The following is a 21210-nucleotide window of genomic DNA, read 5'->3' as shown; positions in this document are numbered from 1 at the left end:
TAAAAATTTTTTCTATTCAAAACGTTTTCATATAACCATTAAAACAGAAAACTATTTCCTTCAAAGAAAAAATTTTAACAGAAAAAGGCAATAAATTTATAACTCATACAAAACATGCAACTTTCATAACTTTAATATTAATATTTTGACAAAGACTCTGAAATTAGTCACAATAGAGGACTTCTCGTAATATGCCAGACTCATTATTTTGAGCTTTTACAGTATTTATACATAGCTAGCTATAATCGGAAGCATAAGAAAAATTGCTTAATTTTGTCATTACTGCTTCAACAGACTTTTGAATATTTTTTTAGATTTTCCTTTATTTACATTTAATTCATACAAATTAAAGATAAGAAAGAAAAAAAAATTTGCATAACAGCTATGAAATTGTCGATTTCTTTTACAGTTGCTAAAAATAAATTTATATATAAATATAATTATCACCACATAAATTTAATAAACTATTGCTTTTTTTTAAAAATAAATTTATATTATGAAATATATACTCCTTAAAAATGGTTAGTATCAGGTTCAAACCAATTAAGTGTAGTTACAAATCCTTATTTTAAATACTTTCTAAACTTGTTGACTACTCTGACTTAATATTTTTTGTCTAGAATCTAGCAAAGAATAAAATACCATAAATTTTTAGAATAAAATACCATAATTAGAAAAAATTGCTATTTATAATAACTGATCATTAAGAAAATGAAGAAAAATCTGCTATAAAAGCTACAAACCTTTAAGAAAGAAGCTAAGAAGGAGGAGATTTCAACATAAATGAAATCACTTCGATTACCAATATCTGCACAACAGCAAAAAAGTTTTAACCTAAAAAATTTAAAATTGAGTATTAAAAATGAAAATTAATATATAGATATATATATATATCAGGACAAAAAGCTAAAAATTAAGACAAGTCAGAATAAAATATTTTTATCGGGACTACTATATGAGGAACTAATTTAATTTTAAAACATATATAAGTTTGTGAATGAAGAATTCAATTTAGTTTACGTTTAAATTTAGGAGTGGAAAAAAAACCTCCAAAACCACCTTTCTGCAACACTGTGACAATATAGCATTCAACTGCTTGAAAAGTAAAGCATTTAAATTTGATTATTATACATCATATAAATTATAGATATTGAATTAAATATTACATAATGATTTTTATGGATATTAAATTATAAAATGTAAATAATTTAACTATTATAGTACTTATCCATTTAAATAAAAAAAATAAAACCAAAAACAAGCAAAACGAAATTTTAAATTACTATTTATATTTAAAATTAACATTAAAATTTTAAAACAACCATTTTGATTTATTATTTTGAACTTCTTATTTTAAAATTTGTTTAAATCAATTTTATACTTTAATTGGAGTACTAATCCAACTGTCAATAATTAGCAATAAATGCAATTTGATTACTTAATACAATGTTACACAAGATTGATAATACATTAGTCTCTCTCAAGTGCTTAAGTTATATCAGAGCAGCTTTCCACTTATAATCAAGGGATCTATTTAAAAAAAAAAAAAAATTATGGAATGTAAATAACCCTTACCGGAACTTCCAGATAGATTTAGCTTTCTTAAAAAAATTGAGTGAATTAGAGTTTTGCTCTTTATTCCAATATTTTGAAGAGCCAAGTGAATCATAACCAACTATTATACCCATAGTTAACATTAAAATATAAATCCAAGCAGCAACAGTAGTTACCTATAATATAAAACAAACAAAATCTAACATAAGGTAAAATTCAAAATAATTATATACAAATTGTTATTTAATTTCATAATAAACAAAAAATATTTTTGTGGAAATAGTATAAAAAGTAATTAACTGAAAACTGGAATTAAATACTTAAATATAATAATAAATAATTGTGAAGATTTAAACCAAATAGCAATATCTTTTTAAAACGAGAATTTTCTCCTTGTAATCACAGTTTGAAACAAAATAATTAATTGTTTCAAAATTTTATTTTTATTTTAAAAACATGAAATACATATAGCATTAACTATATTATTAATTTAATGCATTGCTTAATTTTTTAAAATAAAGAGAAAACAATAATCAAATTCTTTTACCAAATTATTTGGATAATCTTTTAGGATAAAGCAAACTTGAACTCATATTAAACTTTTTCCTCACCTTAGTTTGAATAAAAATGTCCCAACTTTTTAGTTATGATGATTTTTAAAAGAATAATTCAATTATATAACAAACCTATAGCAAAAATTTATTTAGAAATGTAAAAGTTTTCAGAAGATGTTTATGTATAACGTGACTGAAAAGGCTTACTTTGACGAAAAGCTCTTTTACAACACACTTTCTATCCATTTCGAACCAGAACCAAATTACACACGAGGCTAAACCAATCTCTACTAGTACAGTAACCACTTTAATATATAAAACTTTAGTTAAACCACTTCTTTTGTGCACCTAAAACAAAGAAAAACAATGAATGAAAAAATAATTACAAAAAAGTGATTTAATTCAGAGTAAGTCAAAATGAATGCCCTAATTTAATAGATGTACAATGCTAGATGATTCATAAAAAATATGCATATATGCTGAGATAATATAAGCAAATTTTGGATAGTTACCAATAGATAGTGCTGGAAGTCCAATTATCATCAGAATTTTTATGAAAACACCTTTATAAAATTGCATTGCAAAAGCTTTATGTAAGAAAAGCAGATAATGCACTCTTAGCTTGGCCACCATAATTCCCAGATCTTACCTCATGCTATTTTTTATCCATGGGGTTCATAAAAAATTGTACCTCCAGGTGCAATGGCCATGACCAATTTGAACACCTCTGCTGTCACAGTGGCTATTGCCAGGATCGAAATAGGCATGTTGCCCGAAGACAGAAGGAGCATAGCACGTTGCCCACATAACAGAAGGAGCACATATTGAATATTTGAGAACATTGAAAATCTGCTTATACTTACTACCTTCTGCAAGTATATTCGTCTCTAATTATCTTATATCTTAGTATATAAGTCAACCTGTTATATAATACAACTCCTATTTTTGATTACTAAATAGCAACTTTCTGGTAAGTCGGGTGTCGATTAATAAAAAAAAGGTATGAAAAATTTTAAAATTAAATAAAAAATTATTTAGTTTACAAGTTAAAACCATTTAACATTTTTCTCTCTGCATATCATACATTTGCCCTCAAAGAAAATGCAAAATTAATCATATATAACATATTAAACTAGTTTTTGAAAGGGGTCAACAATACATTTATTACATCTTGCATAGTGCATCTATGAAATAAAGGCATTCATTTTGACTGACATTATAGGATTATAAATGTAACTGTTAAGATAAAAACTAAGGATTTTTTAATCCTGAAAACCCTTAATTAGCAGTTTGTGTCAGATGTGTCACTAATTACAAGCAAACTTAAATGGTATTGCTTCCATATTATTTTTTAATTATATATTTCAAAAATCATAGTTTGTAAAAAAAAAAGTTCCAATTCTCGCAACTTCTACGATTCTTTAACATAATCCTAGGGACACCTTTTTGGGAACTGCTGATCTACAGAATACTTTTTTAAGCATCTGATGTAACTTTATAGTCTTATAAAAATGAAAATCAATTGTGCAACAGAGCTGACAAATTTTAATTTCATGAAATACAAATTCGCAATTTATGTGGTGGAAAAGAAGAAATAAATATTAAGAAAGGTTTAACAATATTTTTAGACCTAACACACACAAAATTTATCAAAATAGTTAACCTTTTCAAGTGGGCGCAAAAGTAAGAAATCGAGATCCTCTGGTGGGCTCTTTCTGAGACTGGGGGATGAATTCAAGTGTGGTATTGCTTTTATGATGTTTTGTTACTTTTATATATATGTGGTATTGCTTTTATGATGTTTTGTTACTTTTATCTTTGCTGCACTGCTCTGCACTGCTATAATTACTTTAAAGTTTTAGTTTCTCTTTCATAAGTTTTCACCTGCCCTTTTCTGCCCTTAAATAATTTAGCCAAAAATAAAAAAAAAAGAAATAGCAAGTATAGCCCTACTTATTTTGTGGTGGTGGTAACAGCCAATAAGAGTTGAGTATGCTGTGGGGGCTTGGTTAGAGGAGGTGAGAGAAAAGGAAAAGACACACATGGTTTTAGGAGAGCTGAGGTTAAGACACAAAAAATATGAGGATCCTCAACAGCTAAGTTATATTATAAAATTTTCTATCACCCCTTAATTATTTTTTATTTATTTTATATATTAGCAGTGCAGCTTCATAATGTATAATTTCATGTTAATTTTTTTTATGTACCTATTATTAATTGGAGTGAATGCCTTCCTGGAACAAAATTTGTAACTCTAAATATCTTAAATGATCTATATTAAATAAATAGTTTTAACACCTTGCAATTAGTGATCATTCTAATGATCTTTTTCTCTTACTTAAGAGTATATTATTTTTAATTGTTATTCCTTTTTATTCTTATAAAACTGATGAACTGAACATCACCACACAAGAAAGGGAACCGCTAATCCCTAGAACAAGACAAGTGATGAGTGTTAAGCATCCCCGAGAATTTTATTCTCCTTCTGTTATTCTAAACGTCATTTGCTATCTTTTTCACCACCGCAGTTGGGGGTAATAGAAATACCACTGGGGGTGGATTCCAGTTTTTTGTTGACAACTGAGAAAGCGCGGGAAAACTTCTTTGGTGGTTTTATAGGATTCAAGGTAAAAAACTACATTCCGAATGTCACATGTCGACTATTTATAGTGTTTTATAAACATTCAGATTTAATGCGGTGTGTCACTATTTCCTGATTTTATTGTTTTAAATTCTATAAGCAGCACATAATCCTAACCATAGTCCCGAAAAACTATTCATTACGCTAGCTATAAAAATATTATGTGCGCGCAATCACTATATATATGTATATATATATATATATATATTGTTTAAAAATTTTTTTTTGTTCTATCAAATATTTTACATCATATATTAACTTTAAAATTAGTGAAATTGTAGTGTGTCATTGCTTTACATTAATACTTTCAACGTATTATGAAACATTTAAAAATTTTACTGTTTAAAATGTAAAAATATTATTACAGATTTGAAGAATAGTTAAAAAAAACTTTGTTCTTTGGAATATTGTTTCAGCGGGTAACTCAGCTTTTGAAAATTTCTGTTTGGTATCGCTGGCGTTATTTAAATAAGTTATTAAAGTTATATCTATTTTTTTATAAGCTCTTCGATGCCATATTAAAAGGATTGGTTTATTTACATGTTTCCGCAAAAAATAAACAAGCTAATGAGGTGCACAGTGATAATAAACACTCTTTTTTTGAGTTAAAAAACGTCGGAAATTTCAAGGACCAAAGGGAAAAGCTCGATCTACATCCATTTTTCATGTAAATAATGGATAGATCTTCCTCTCTTGCATTTTGGGGATTACTTTGTTTAAAGTGTGAAATCAGTTCTTCCTGAGAGTTATCATGCAGTGAAATCGGGTTATAATGCGAAAAATACCCTTTTGTTCGCGAGTGAAATAGATTTTTCTTTGAATCAATTTTTATATACATGAAGAGTTCTTTTTCGTGGTCATAATTTATTTAATTATAAATATCTATATTATACATTATAAATATCAATATTTTAATTTATAAATATTTGTAACATTGCTGAAAATTTAATATCTCATCGAAAGATAATAAATCTTAGGAAAGAACATAAATAGTTGTAATGTCATATTTTTGTAGACAGGTCTCTTCAGTCTGAATTAATAGTGAATGGATTTAAGTCATAGCCGATGGAAAATAAAATATAGGAAATTTAATTTGATATCAACTCTTTGAATGAATTATTTTATTTTCATCTTTTTGATCTATCGACTTTTGAAAAATACCGGTCACTTCAATAAATGATAAATATTTTTTCTCTTTATTCAGCAGAGTCATTTATTTATTATTGTTATTATTATTATTGATAATAATAATGAAATAAGAAAGCAAGGTAAATGAGGAAAATTTTGCCCTAACTCCCAGCTAATTTGAAAGATCCTCTCTTGTTAAGAAAGTAAGATCATTTCGATTGAAAATTATGTTATCAAATAAATTCTTATTTTATAAATTTTTAAGATTTCTTAAAACATTATAAACTATAATAACTTTGTTAATTATTTAAAAATAAATATACAAAATTTTCTTAATTTTCAAAACAGTATATAAAAGTTTATATCATTCCTTTAAAAAATATTTTATGCGTCAACCGAACTCTAAATTTAAAACACGATTCTTAGTACATTTATCCCTTGAACTCTTAGTTAGAATCTAATATGCGTTCTAAATATCTAGCAAAATTTTTCTTCAACTTCCTTTATGTCTTCTTAAAATAGTTCCAAAAACGCGAAAATTCATAAATATTTCAGTTAATGTGCTTCAGTTGCAAATGATTATCATATAACAATCGGGTTCATTTCTTTTATTTTGCTGCAAATTTCATGAAAAGTAAGCACTTTATCGAAACTGCGTAGCATATATAATTTTTTTCCCTAGCATTTTTACATTTTTTTTAAAAAACATAGTCATTCACAATTGACTTCAACTTACTCCTGTAATAGATTTGTAGAATTTTATTGTTCAAAAATTTAGCTTCAATCTTATAAAAAGATACAAAACTGAGATATTAAAAGAATTCTAGAAACTACAACTGAAAGTTAAACTGTGTGTAGAAAAAAGGAAAGAAACATGAAAATCGCCACAGAAGGATAATGGTTTTCTTAAGAAAGTTAAAAATAGCGTTTATGATTTCAATTTCTTAAACATAGAAAATACATTAGTAATTATAAATTATATATTTATAAGTGTGACATTTAAAATATTTTTGTATCTAAAAGTATAAATACTCTTCGGTAGTATTAAGTATACATATTTCTCTTCGGAAATGCAGATATTTATTTAAAATCATGTAAGAAATTTTTTTTTAAACTGCAGGAATTATAATCAAAATCTTAAAATTCTAATAACTATATTTATACCACGAATTTAAATCAAAACCTAAAAAAAACTATTTATTTGAGTTTATGTAAAGTATATTGCTTTGATATTTTATTTCAATTTGATTTAATTTACTTAAAATAGCGCTTTTCGATTCTGATTATTCCATATTTTTTTATATACAATTGAAAATATTCATTAAATTATATTTGTAATAAAGGAATTAATTTATTCAAAATATAACTCACAAGTAGAACGAAAAAGTTTGTACCAAAAAATGGCAACAATGAAACTGACTAAAAAAGACGTAAGAAAACGGCAGACAAACAAAAAAGTTCCCGAACTTGGTATAGATGTTTGAAGGTAGGTGGGAAATGTAAAGAAACCTTTCTCCCCTTAGCTTAAAAAGGTGAGACCTCTCATAGTGACTAAAACAATAAAACAAATCCCACTGTAACTTGATCCTGTCTCTTAACTGAGGAGGAGATTTTTTCCCCTATTCTTACGCTGAAAGTGTCACATGCCCACCACAGGACCCCAAGATCAGATGTGACAACTGCTGTCACAGCCCCCCGGAAAAGGTTAATAGTATATATTTCATAAATTTTTTCTAAAAATAATCTTTGTTAATAGCATATATATCACAAAAAAGCTCAAAAGACCATAATTGGTTGATTCATGTTAGATTCTCCTACAAAACATAGATGACTATCATGTTTTAATTTAAAGAATGAATACAACTTAAAGAAATTAATAAAGATAATAAACAGTTCTCATTATTAGACAATCTAAAAAAATATATTAGACATTTAAAAAAGAAATTAACAGGCGTGCAGTGAATTTTGGATATAGTAGTTTGTAATTAATTACACTAATATGTTAAACAGTAAACAAAAAAGCATGAAAAGAACAAAAAGTAACAAAATCTAATAAAATTGACATAACTTTACCTCCATAACTGAGCCTCTAGAACTAACAAAACAAACAGCAAAAGAAACAATTGCAGAAACAGAAAGATCTCCAATAATTACAAAAAGAAAATAATTTAGAAGATCTGAGTCATTGCAGTTTTTGATATTCAGCCAAGTAATTGCTAATGAAGTTGATAGCCTGGGAAATAAAATATAAAATGATTTTTTTACTCTATACTTTTGTTTCATACAACTATTTATCCTAATTATTTCATTTTTAACCAAACAAAATTTCTGAATCTAATAAATAATAAACAGAATCTTAAAAATAACGCTTATAACACACTTATATGTATCGCATTTTTAAATTTTATGAGATATGATTATATTCAAATTTAAAATAAATTATTTTTTTTTAAATCATGATATATTTCAATTATTTTAATAAATATTGATTAATAATACATTTTATTCAAGCAAATACAACTAAATTTAAAGACAGGGAAAAGTACACAATTAGTTTTAAGTATTCTTGAAAATTTTCCACATAAATTAATTATATTTCGAAGCGATTTCAAAATAACTTGTTTCAAAGTAAAACAGATAAATGACATTCAATAAATAAAATAAGTAATGTAATCAAATGATATGAGTTTTATGCTTTCAAATAGACTTGAGAATTAGGATTTTTAGTTAGTAACCAATGGCCGATAAGCTCTATTTATTTAGTAGTCACTTTTTCCTCAAATCTAATGAATCGGTAACTGATATTAATAGGTCCTTTTAATTTAATAGATATTTTTGCATACTGCTTTTTGCTTGGATTAAATACTTTAAAAAAAAATCACATTAGAAATACTTTATGACAATAAAAAGATAATTCAACAGCACTATTACAAATATGTAAAAAAATATAGTTGTACATTCTAATTTTGTTGTTGTCACTTATGTCATTTGACAATATCAGCAAACCTGCTTGAGAAATCAAATAATTTTTTAAGGCAGAGGATGAGTTTCTTGTCTTTTCAGTGGCGCCATTTATGGCCAAGAATACGTCTTCAACCACACACACGTCACAATTCATTTATAGGGTGGAGTCATTCATACATCATTCATTCATCCACACATCGTAATTTTGACCTGAGAGCAATCAATCTCCAATTCAGTACTCCACGAAATATTGGTTTTGAGAGCTGGAAGATTTTGTCACCCCGAAAGATTTAACATGCACCAGTCATCATTTAATATCATATAAGATTTTTCAGTTGGCGGGATTCAAGCTCACGTGCTCAAGAACACGAACCCAAAGCCCTACCAACCAGACTGTCCAACCGGACATTCTGTATATAAAGAATTTTATGTAAAAATTTTTGCGAGGAAAAATACATATAATTTCTATATTACAACTTTTAAATATGTGAATTGTTAAAGAACACCCCTTCCACCATAAATCAATGGATACTGAAGTATAATTTTAATTTTGGCAACACTGGAGATTTTAGTGAATTTTTTTTTTTTCAAGTCTCTTTTCTATAGTGATAGACTTTTATCATTAAAGATTTTTAAAAAAGGCAATGGGAAAAGTGGCCAGTTGTTTCTGTAATTTTAGTCATCATGTGACAAGTGGTTATTTTTAAGTAATTATTTAAAAAAAAACATGCATAATGCTTTGTTTAATTTTAATAGACATTGCAGTTAGTCAACCTCTTAAAAAGTTTAAAATATATAATGAAGGAGAAAATGTTACAAACCACATTAATCTTATGAAGGCTTCAACAGCAAATGGTATTACTAAGTCATCATCAGCAATCAGCCATTTCCTCTTGAAGAATATCAATGCAGGCATTTTTTAATAGTTTATGATTCAAATGAATCTAAAATATAGATAAATATTAGAATTGTTCAAGTTATAGTAATACTTAAGTATTCTTTATCAAACTACAATTTTTTTCATAAAAAATAATTTTAAAGATAGATTTTGGGATTATAAAATTTTAAATGCGTTTTGCAACTACTACTAGTGATGGTATTCAAAACATTCAGGAAATAAAAATGTTTCAATATTTTTTAGAAGAAAAAAAAATTAATAATTAAAGATGAAAAATAGTTATTTTTCTTTGAATTACAGCAGTCTGAATTGTTTTTTATTCCTCTCAGGAATTCAAAATATTTGAGACTTAAATTTCTAAAATTATATTCTTTCAAATTGCAGCCAATACTCAATATAACAACCCCTGCGAAACAAAAAAAAAAAAAAAAAGAATACTATAATGTGAATTCGCTTTATCGTATATGCATAAAAATATTGCATTGGATTTATTTTGACAAAAACATGTCACAAAATTGACAATAATCTTTTGTCCATCAAGTGCAAAAACCACGTAATATAATACATAATCCTTGAAGAAACTTAGTTATTTTTTTTTGTAACTACTTCATTAAAAATGTAGTGAAATTAAAATACTTTTTTTAAATAAAAATAATGACTACTTTCGAAAGGTAGTCACTGTTTAACTTTATTAAAAATAAGAATTTTTCTGGAAGTTTTAATTTACACTCAAGTTCAAAATTAAAAAAAATTTGAACATTAAAAGAAAAATTCGTAAAAAGTGATTTAGAATAATAAATTGGCTTATTTATGCAGAAAAATAATTAAGATATATGTTTATATGAGCTAATTTATTATTTTAAACCATTTGTTAATGACTTAATTAACCTCTCCAGTTCAGACAGCTTGTGTTTATGCTCAGCCTAAAAAAAAAAAAAAAAAAAAAAAAAAGTAAAAAAAAAAAATTCGATTATCAAGTGAAAAAAAAAAGTTTGTGTTCAAGCATTTCATACAGTAAAACTGAGTTCTAAAAAGCTGCAACTACTGAATACATGCAAATATGTGGATAGGATCATGTTGAGCTTTTTATTAAATTGGTCAACAAAAATAATTTATAAGATAAAAAAATATGTTTTGCATGAATTGTTGAATAAAGAGTATTTTTATTATAACTATTTACTAATGTTAATTGCATTTTTATTTACAAATTAATTACGCGAATTGCATGCACACTTAAGTATATAGCTACAAACACAAATAAAGCATTGTTAGATTTCTATTAAAAACATTTAATCATAAAACTGTTAAGTCAAATTCAGATCAAAAGTTTAATTACAAAATCGTTTTTATTTCAAATAAAAATAAAAAATTTAACCACAAAATAATTTTCTTAAACACTCTCTCTTGCTTATACAATTTTACTGTATGAGTAAAATTTATAACTTAAGAACGTAATCATTAAATGTAACACTGAAAAAAATCTGTGGTGTTGATGTAATAGAAATCAAAGTTTTAATAAAATATTTTATCTAGCAACAGATAACACTTTATAAAACAAATAAAATAACATTAATCATTTAAATATATCAATAAATAAAGGCAATAATTTTAATAAGACTTCCATTTTCCTTTGCAGAATACAAAGTAGTATATATCCAACTCTGTAGTTACGAGTAAAAACAGAGATGTTAGAAGAATAGCCTTAAGTTCACAATGGGGAAAACAAAAGGAACACCAACTTTTGAATTGTTACTGTTTTTTTTAATTCCTACTATTAGTTACACACTCTCCCTACATCTTGTTCAAATTTTCAATCATTAATAAAATACTTTTTATTCATCCACTCAAGTTCAAATACATTTTTTTTTTGAACTTGTAGTGCATGACACTTGATGTTAATACAGTTTTTTCAAATATTAATTCATTCATTAAATAGGGATGAGCAAAAAAAGAAATGAATTTTCTGATTGGTCAAGCGGTAGACATTGTTTTAAATTTTACTATAAGCGATTCAGTTTTTCACATATTTTAAAAATAAAATCAGTGATAATTTTCAACTTATAGTTCTATTTGAACAAAAAAAATAGTTTATTGTACACATTTAATTATTTTATATTCGCTGTGTCAGATAAATTAAAAGAACAATATGTGGAAGCATGTGTGGTCCATGTCACCATATTTATACTTTTATAGTTGTTTGTTACCATACGCCTTTTTTTTCTTTCAATTCCAACTATTAGTTCATACTCTCTCTATATATATATTTATATATCTTGTTCAGCCGGCCAGGTGGCCGAGCGGTTAGCATGCCTGACTGCGAAGCCAATGGCTGAGGGTTCGAATCCCGCTCTGGGCATGGATGTTTCTCTCTGTGTTGTCCTCTGTTGTGTGTGATGTGTGAATGTGGCCCGCCCTATGAACGGGTTTGTGGCAGTGTGGCGTGGGTAATGTTGCTCGCCTCCGTGACTTAGGTTCACAGGTGCCCACTGGGTAATGCTAAATGAGCAACACTTCCGGCATCTTCCGAGGTGAAGAACGAAAGTTCAAGTGCCTGCCGTTATTAAAACAAATATATATATATATAGATCTTGTTCAAATTTTCAATCGTTAAAAAAATACTTTTCATTCATCCATTGAAGTTCAAATAAAATTTTTTAAACTTGTAGTGGATGACACTTGATGTTAATACAGTTTTTTAAATATTATTTCATTAATTAAATTTAATTAATTTATTTTAATTTTATATGGGAGAAAATTTTTCAATTATTTTATAAAAAGTAACTAAAATAAAATTTTTCTATGTTGACCTAAGTAGGAATTGACTTTAATTTTTTTATATTACTTGTTATAAAGAATCAAACTTAATGGTAATTCTAATATGCTCAGCCACAGCGTCATTTTCATTGCACAGCTGATGAACTAAAAGACTATCATCAATTAGGTTCTAAACATTATTTGTGTTTAACTTTGTTCCTCTTCTAAACTAACGTTAAAAGTAGTTACTAGAAATGGCTACAAACTACTGATTTTCTGCATCAATCTACTAGCTACACTAGATTTTTAGAAAGTAACACACCTATACTACAAAGTATGAAACAAAAAAAAAAAGAGACTATAACAGTTTTGCTACTTGTAGCGTGTAAGTCCTAATTACTGATAATATATTAAAGGTTAAAAATATATTTTAATTATTTCAAACGACATCCTATAATATAATGCATTAACTTTAGTCAGTGAATAGCACTTTTTTTAGATTTTGAATTTTTTCCCCATAAGAACATAGGAGTGAAATCAGAACATATGCCTTTAGAATTACATCCTCATTTTAAATTAAAACTTTATGGATGATGAATATTTTAGTAATTTGTGACTTTGACATTATACCTTGACCCAGTTAAAATTTCTTTTAAAGAATGCATCTTATTTTAAGATTTTTTTTTTAAAGAAAATTACTGAAATTCATTTTACAATTTCTAAAATATCTACATAAAAATTATTTTTAATAAAAAAAGGTTTCAAACAAAACAAAATATGAAATGAACTTAACAGTAATAACAAAGCATAATTAAAAATATTATATACTGATATGCACAAAAAATAAAATACAGAAATGATGAAAATTGAAGCAAAACTGTTAACATTTAAGACATTTTTTCCCCCTCACTACTTACCTAGGTTTAAAAAGTTCTCTTTCTCTTAAAATAGTAGTTGGATCATTTTTTAAAATAAATCGATTAGAGATGAAAAGTCAATCATTTTAAGCTTGTAAAGGAACCACATAACTTAAATTTTAAAATTGATCTGAAAAAAAAAAAAAAACATAAATCAGTAATAAGCTTAAATCATTAGTATGCAGTTCAAATTTTATACCAATTTAATAGAAACATTTATGTAATGAATATGATTTTATGAGAGAGTGTTGAATGATTTGAATGATGAACCATCTGTATTTCTAACTAATCATAAAATAAAAAAGTTCCGAGATGAATTTAATTGTTGTTCTTCTCTAATTTTACATAACTTTTATAAATAGAAGAGTCTATAAAATGTCATGCTTTTTAAATAAAAAAAAAAGAAGTTAAAACTCTCTTAAGAAATAAAAAGCTAATTTTAATTTAAGCTATTATTTACAGCCATACTATTTAAAATGTAATAATTTGCAAGTACAAAAGATTTAACCAGAATTTTAAAACCATAAAATTTCAAGTGGGTAAATATGTAACCAAGGCCATTTTTAAGGGGTAGAAGACAGGGACAATTGTAATAATAATAGTATATTATTTTAAATGATCAAAAGTAAACACCTAAAGTAATCTGTACTGTAGTTTACTTAAGAAAAAAATAACCCTGTCATTTATTTGTAAAAAATATTAAGCAGCAATAATAATCAAAATTAAAAGAAAAATCAGACATTTTGTCAAATAGCTAGAAATAAATAAAAATGTTTTTACTAAGTTTATTTATGATTATCTATTAATCTAGACAAATAAAGTCGATCATGAAAATTTTATAGCTAGACTGCAGAAGAACAGAATTCCACTTTGTTAATTGAAGATACAGGCACAAGAAATTATTACCACGAATAAAGAAAAAAAGGTAAACAGACATACAAAGAGAAAACATGTTTTAAAAACAAGATGCGCTTTGAAAATTTATTGACAGGCAAACATACATTAATTAGGAATGCAATGAATATTCAGCCACTATTCTGTATTTGGCCCTCTTGCCAAATATTTGGCAAAATGGGCCGATTTGGCTAAAGGTTTTTAATGTTTAGTTTTTTCTTTTAATTATATTCAGGCAATTCAATTTTATCGTTTTTTCAACACTTCATATTCTAAAAATTGTTTTTTTGTTGTTATTTTGTTTTAAGTATGTTAACAGGTGAAGCATGTTAACAGAACGTTTTTAACAGACTTTATTCTTTTATAGTCACTTTTTTCTTGTGTGGTAAAACAGATAACTGTAATCTTAAAGTTATACTTCAAAACTATGAATAATTTTCTATTCGTTACCCTTTTGATTTTTTCATCAACTTTTCTTTTTATCAGCGATTTTATTGTGACAGCATTTTCTAACAAGCCTGTCTAATGAACGTTATTATTTTACGTTAACTTTTTTTCTAAAAATACGGCAATGTGAATAAGTTACATTAAGATTTTTAGGTTAAATCTATCGTTTAAAAATTAAGAATTTTATTTTTGTTAGTTTATCTAGCTTTGTCTTTTCAAAAAACTTATGTTTTTATAGACGTTTTTACTATGATGCGGAAATTTAGAGGGTCTTTTTAAAGGCTATAATGTTCTTTTTTCATCTTGAAAATATGGTCCTTGGAAAACTTAAATATTTAGCTTTAAAAATTTTTTTCAAAAATTAAGATTGGTCTTTGTTTTTAATAGGCGTTTCATGATAGCGCTGCATTTTTAAAAGTTTTTCTGTTAGACATTATTTCTCTTAATGTGTTATGGATAGTTTTTGCTCGAAAATATTATTTTTAGCATTAAAGCTTTGTTTTAATAATTAAGATTTCGTTTCTTTCAACTTTAGTGTTTCTTAAAAAATATGCTAGTCAGTTTTTTGTTTATCCTAAATATTTCTAATTATCTTAATATCTAATTATCTATAGTTTATTTAACATTCTATTAGTTTTTTTTCCCTTTACCCCATACCATTAATACAGCAAAATTTTAAATAATGATTAAACTTATTTCAATATAAAAATGATCATTATTGATGATATTTTATTTTAAAAAATGTTGCTATTCGGCCGAATATTCGGTATTCAGCCAAATCACTGTCAGTTACATCCCTACTATTAATGAATGATCAGTTATTAAAGCATTTGCACTTAAATCTGAGAAGATAACTTAATATCAAGATACATAAAAAACTGACCGGAATAAATACTTGCTAGAAAACTTAGAAATTTATAACTGTCATAGAATGAAGCATTTAGCATAGAAATTCAAAACATAGAATAGTTACTTGATATTGCACACTTTTTCAGTTCATCCTTTTAAGGTAGAGATGAAATTACTAATTTCATTTTAAAATTCCAACAAGCCAAGCTTTGAAGATAATTATTTGATGTTTGGGGATTTGAAGAATACTTTCACTTGTAATATGTGTAGAAATATAAAGAATTTAAATTAGACATCCAAAAACTTAGTGATAACATAATGTCAAGACTAGTTTTTTTTAAATTTGTGTGGGAAAATAAATAATTAAACAACGTGAAAAGTAGGACGATAAAAAAGAGAAATGTCAAGGAAAAAGGAAAAACCGCAGGTTGTCAAATTTCATCATAAGCAGACGAACTATACTTGCGGTTCCAGTTATAATTTTATATTTATATATTGTTAAATAAAAAAAAAATTTGCTTACGTCTTCCATTGAAACCTTTTTCAACTTTTATATGAGAAATATTTATATTTTGTTAAATAAAAAAAAATTTTGCTTACTTCTTCCATTGAAACCTTTTTTCACTTTTGTTTGAGAAATAGGGCTATTTCAACTAGTCCATGCGAATCCCGCAGGACCGTGCATATATTTGCAACAACTCGCCGGATGCGGTAGTAATATGTCATACAGTGTGAATGCTTAATAAATTAAGTTGAATGATACCCTCCTGTTTCCACTAGCCCAAGTAAATCCAGATTAAAGCGTAATCTAGATTTCAGTTGGTCACGTGATGGATTAAGTCTGAGTGAACTGGATTACAGTTGATCTAGTTTGAGAAACTAGATTAGCGCGCGCAAATCGAGATTCGTCTTCGAAAACGGAAACAAAAATGGATAAGCAAAGGAAAATGTCTTGGACAGATAGTGAGACGGAGTTGTTAATCAATTTGTGGAAGACGCACCACAATGACTTGCTGAAGGCAAAAAGAAATAAAACTGTTTACGAAAGAATTAGCAACGACATGAAATTTTATTCTTTCAATAAATCATCAGTAGCTATTCAACTAAAGTTGAAGAATTTGACAGCTAAATTTAAGTAAAGCGCGAATCGCTTTGACGGACGATCGCATATGCGAATCACTTCCACTGAGAACGCTACATTACTGTCACTTTTTTCAAGGGGACCCTTTATTAGCTTAGTTATCATTGTGAAACGTGCAATAGAAGAAAGAAAAAAAAAACGGCGCCTCCTGAATAACTTTTGATGTAATTATTGGATCTTAACGTTCTAGGGCTCAATCTTACTGGCTTGAGGGGGTGAAATATGCTAATTAATTAGTGCATACGGTATTTTAATTTACGAAATCAGACACAAAAACGTACTCTTTTATGAATAAACCTACCTTTTTTCGACGGATTCGGATTTCTGACCATCCAAATATAGGAGGGTGCCGCAATTAGGGTACTATGGTCCCCATATATGGGTCAGGAGAGCTGTCCAATGTTTGGACACCTTAATGTTATAATTTTACTTTTTGCGTATGTCTCCATACCTCGAGAACTTTATAAACGAATCAAATATATTTGTGACCCATTCATGACATTCGTTTGCCCAAAGACAATTCAATGCAAAAAATAAATTTTAGTAAATATTTATTATTTTTTATTATTTTATTTAATAATAGTTGGAAAATTTTTGAATTGTAAGGTATATAGTTTTTTTTTATATCATTTTCATTTAACTACTACTATAACTACATAATTTTAAATGACAAAATATAAAAGTTGAGCGAAATCGTTTCTGAGAAATCAAATTTAAAAAAAAATTGCATCTTTACAACTAACATGAAAGCCATAGTTTAGTACTTAAAATGTGTAGTATATATTTTAGTATCTCTTGTGCGATGGGTATTTGTATCCACTGCTTCCTAAGTGTGTTCACATACCTACGCTTAACGTCGTTAGTTGTGAAACAATTTAAGTAAAAGTTCGAAAATGTGTTTTTTAATACTTATAATCTAATGATATGAAGAAAAAAACCTCGATCATTTATTTTATTATTTATACGCGCCAAAAAAAAGCCTGAAATTTTTGTCAGAATTCGGATTGTTAGTGTTATATTATTAAAATGAAAATAATACTAAATATTAATATTAGTGATGACAGATATAGATCATGAATTATAGCTAGGGGTACCAAGGAGGACAAGTCATCATAGTCATTTATAGGGGGATACTTTTTAAAAATATTTCATACAATTTTGTTGTTCAAATCTGTAGATTAGATTTAAAGAATATTTTTTACTATTTAAGTGGACATTTTTGAATATTTTTTTCGGGGGGGGGGGGGGGGGGAGAAAGATTATACTTTTTAGAACCTCTTTTGGTGGAAGATATTTTTCTAGGTAAATTTATTACATCAATAATGCACTATTTTACAATCACGTAAAGTAATAAACAAGAAAAGTGCATTTACAACTTGTGGTCTAGTTGGAAGGGAACGAGAATTTTTTTCGGTGATGGGTGAGACATCAACACCTTTTTTTTGGGGGGGGGGAATCCGTTTTTGGGTGGGGATTATTCTTTTTAGCTAAATTCATCATATCTTCAACTTAAAACTTACATAATAAGAGAAGCACATTTATAACTAGTTGACTGTTGTTGTTGTCTCTTATGTCACTTGTCAAAACTGACAAGCTTATTTTAAAGCTGAAGGACGTGGTTCTTTTTGTTTTCCAGTGGCGCCATCTATGACCAAGAACTCGATTTTGCGACAGACATACGTCACAGCCTGTTTTACAGGGAGATGGTCACATTCACTCACCTTCTATCCATCCGCAGATCGTAATTCTGACCTGAACCAGAACACGATCAATCTCCGATCCAGTACCCCCTTAGGTAATGGTCTGTTATAGGAACTTGGAGGACTTTGTAATCTCGACAGATTTCATGTACACCAGTCACCATTTAGTACACGGGAAGTCTTCGGCCGGTGGGGTTCGAACTCACGACCTTTTGAACATGAGCTAAACGCCCAATCAACCAGGCTATTCTGGTTAAACACTTGGATGAGTTAAACTCAAACATTAGCATTAATTAATATTTTTTGTGGGGGAAGGAAAGATTTGAATTAGGGAAGACTTGTATTTAACTGCTACAAATCATTCTGCGGGCACAACATTTTCAGTTATGCTTAAGAATCGGTTTTCTCTCAGGGAAATGGAAAATAGCCCTGGCATAACAGTTCGGAAAAAGCAAAGTAAAATGAAGCTTTAGAAAATCCGCCGGGAAAAAATATCGAGGCACATAATTGAACCTGGATTAATTAAATATTACGAATTAATTAATTATTATTTTATTTCATTAAATATTCATAAGTTTATCAAATATTATTTTAAAATTAATTAATATACAAAAACTAGTCTGAAATTTGTGGAAACAAATGTTCACATTTAATATTTTTTAGCACTTTTATTTCATATTCTTTCATGAACTTTAAAAATATTTTAATACCAATAATTACACTAATCGTATTGTGATATGATCATCAAATAAAAATAAGATATTTTAAACAATATTTTTTAAAAAATATACTGCATATTATATTGAATTGCATATTATAATGAAATACAGTCGGACCTCTATTAAACGAAGTCGATAAATCCCGATAATATGTTCGTTATATGGAAAATTCGTCAAATAGAAAATCACCATTTGAAATACTTAAACAGGTTTTAAATTCATAAACACGTGACATAATTAAAATAACCTTTTATAAACTTTTATCGTGTAAATTATTATCTTCTATTTATTTTATAAATCAACCATAAAAGAAATCTGCAAGGTAAGCAAGAATAGAGAAAAGCATTATCTAGTGTTACACTATCATGCTACATACATTTTCAACTAAAAAAAAGCTAAATTTATGTACAAAATTATAGTTGTATTTATTATAAAAGTTATTTTAAACATACATTACCACGTGCATTTAATTGCTACTGATAAAATTCATTAATTTTGTTCAAGTTTTTCATTTGAAATGAAAAAAAAAAAAAAAAAAAAAAAAAAAAAGAATAGGGAAAGGGATTTTATTGCTTTCGCCAAAAATTAAGTGACTTCGAAAATCAATTCAAGGTCATTTCCACCACAAAATGCGTAAACAAGTTTGAAATGCTCAGAAATATTTTGGGAAATAGGGAAAGTGGATCTCAAAGAAAAGTTCGTTAAATAGAAAATTCACTTCGCTATTTGGAAGTTATTTTACAAGGAAACTTCCGAAATGTTCTTGGTTCCTCGAAAAATAATCGCAAAATAGAGAAATTCGCAAAATGGAAGTTCCTTAAATAGAAGTCCGACTGTATATCTGCTCTAGGTTTCAATAAAAGTATCAACAATTTCCGGACTATTTGCCGTAAGATGTATCTTTCTCCATAAAAGGAAATTATCTTTATTATCGATCGAAATTTCGATCTTTTCCGAATAGCTAGTGTGCTTAAATTTCGATAGAAACTGTGCCCTTTCCAATACAAGCTACTTTTTTTTTTTTTTTTAAATACTATGAAAATGTATAGCCACTTTTTGGTCCTAAAAACATTTTTTTTTGTTGAAAAACTACGTTTTTCAAATAAACTAAGAAATTGAAAATGGGTTTGCCAGATTTAAAATGGAAAACGTAGGGTAAGTCACTCAGATCACCACCGAATGATAAATTTTTATCACCGCCGATAAACCACATATACCTCTTTTGATAATAATGCACTATTTCTTTTACTTCCGACAAAAATAGAATAATTTTCACCTTTTTTCAATCTACTTGAATAATGTCGCTTTTTCAAGATATTTATTTTAATTTGCTATTTTATGAAATTTGTTATTAATTAAGATATGCTTCGAACTTGTAATAAAAACAATTTGATTACAAATTTAAATTCTTTGTTATTCCTTTGACGATATGCCAAATAGAATTATTTAAGTTCAAAGAATAAGAATTAATCTAGAAGAATAAAACAGGGAAAAAAAAAGCGACCTTGTAATATCTGTTACATCAACTAATAAAGGAAAATGAAATTATTGCTTACCATCTGGAAACGCTGCTTCCTTCATTTTGAAGATATAATTATATTCGTGATAAAACATCGACTGATTTTTCATTTTATTTTTCTTTTATACTTTGTTTCTCAAGATGTTTTTGTAGATATATATTTGAAATTAACATAAACGTGCGAATGAAAGACGTAGAAGTTTGTTTTTCTCCATAGTTCGCCATCCTGTTATTCATGAATGTTCTTAATACAAGTGGTTTTATTTTTCGTTTATTGTGAAATTGGATATAACTTTAAGTGTTATTAATAATAGTAAATTAACATAATTTTTTAGATTTTTAGTTAAGAACCATATCAATATTAAATTTAAAGGAACCGGGCACCTAAAAATGTCGTCAGCCAGCCAGCTTCTTTCTAACTTTTATTTTTAATCTTTGAGGGAGGATAAAGTTGCCAACAATAATTGATCTTACGTTTAAATTAAACTGCAGTTCAATTAGTATTTGCGTTAGAATTATATTAACTGTGAT

At 27.1% G+C, this 21210-nt stretch overlaps 1 protein-coding gene across 7 annotated transcripts in view; it reads right to left on the bottom strand.

Annotated features, from left to right (window-relative positions):
- Window positions 1–20989, bottom strand: part of LOC107436671 (diacylglycerol lipase-beta) — a 42807-nt gene extending 21818 nt beyond the window's left edge. The window contains exons 1-7 of one of the 7 annotated variants that reach the window (XM_016048482.3): window positions 20717–20989; window positions 13411–13540; window positions 9663–9785; window positions 7951–8110; window positions 2316–2456; window positions 1576–1730; window positions 744–834 (exon numbers count right to left, since the gene is read on the bottom strand). In XM_016048482.3, coding sequence (XP_015903968.1) covers window positions 744–834; window positions 1576–1730; window positions 2316–2456; window positions 7951–8110; window positions 9663–9757 — 642 coding nt within the window. In that variant the 5' untranslated portion in view covers window positions 9758–9785; window positions 13411–13540; window positions 20717–20989. Of the gene's footprint in view, window positions 1–743; window positions 835–1575; window positions 1731–2315; window positions 2457–7950; window positions 8111–9662; window positions 9786–13410; window positions 13541–15634; window positions 16079–16200; window positions 16342–20716 lie in introns of those variants that run through there. The other 6 variants (XM_016048467.4, XM_016048457.4, XM_016048475.4 and 3 more) reach the window with 6 other exon arrangements.
- Window positions 20990–21210: the final 221 nt, after the last annotated feature.

This window comes from Parasteatoda tepidariorum, chromosome 7 (genome assembly GCF_982258835.1).
Source record: "Parasteatoda tepidariorum strain Cologne lab strain chromosome 7, Ptep-v5.0, whole genome shotgun sequence".
In the NCBI taxonomy this organism is placed as follows: Eukaryota; Metazoa; Arthropoda; class Arachnida; order Araneae; family Theridiidae; genus Parasteatoda; species Parasteatoda tepidariorum.
This window is presented reverse-complemented; position numbering and strand designations above follow the sequence as displayed.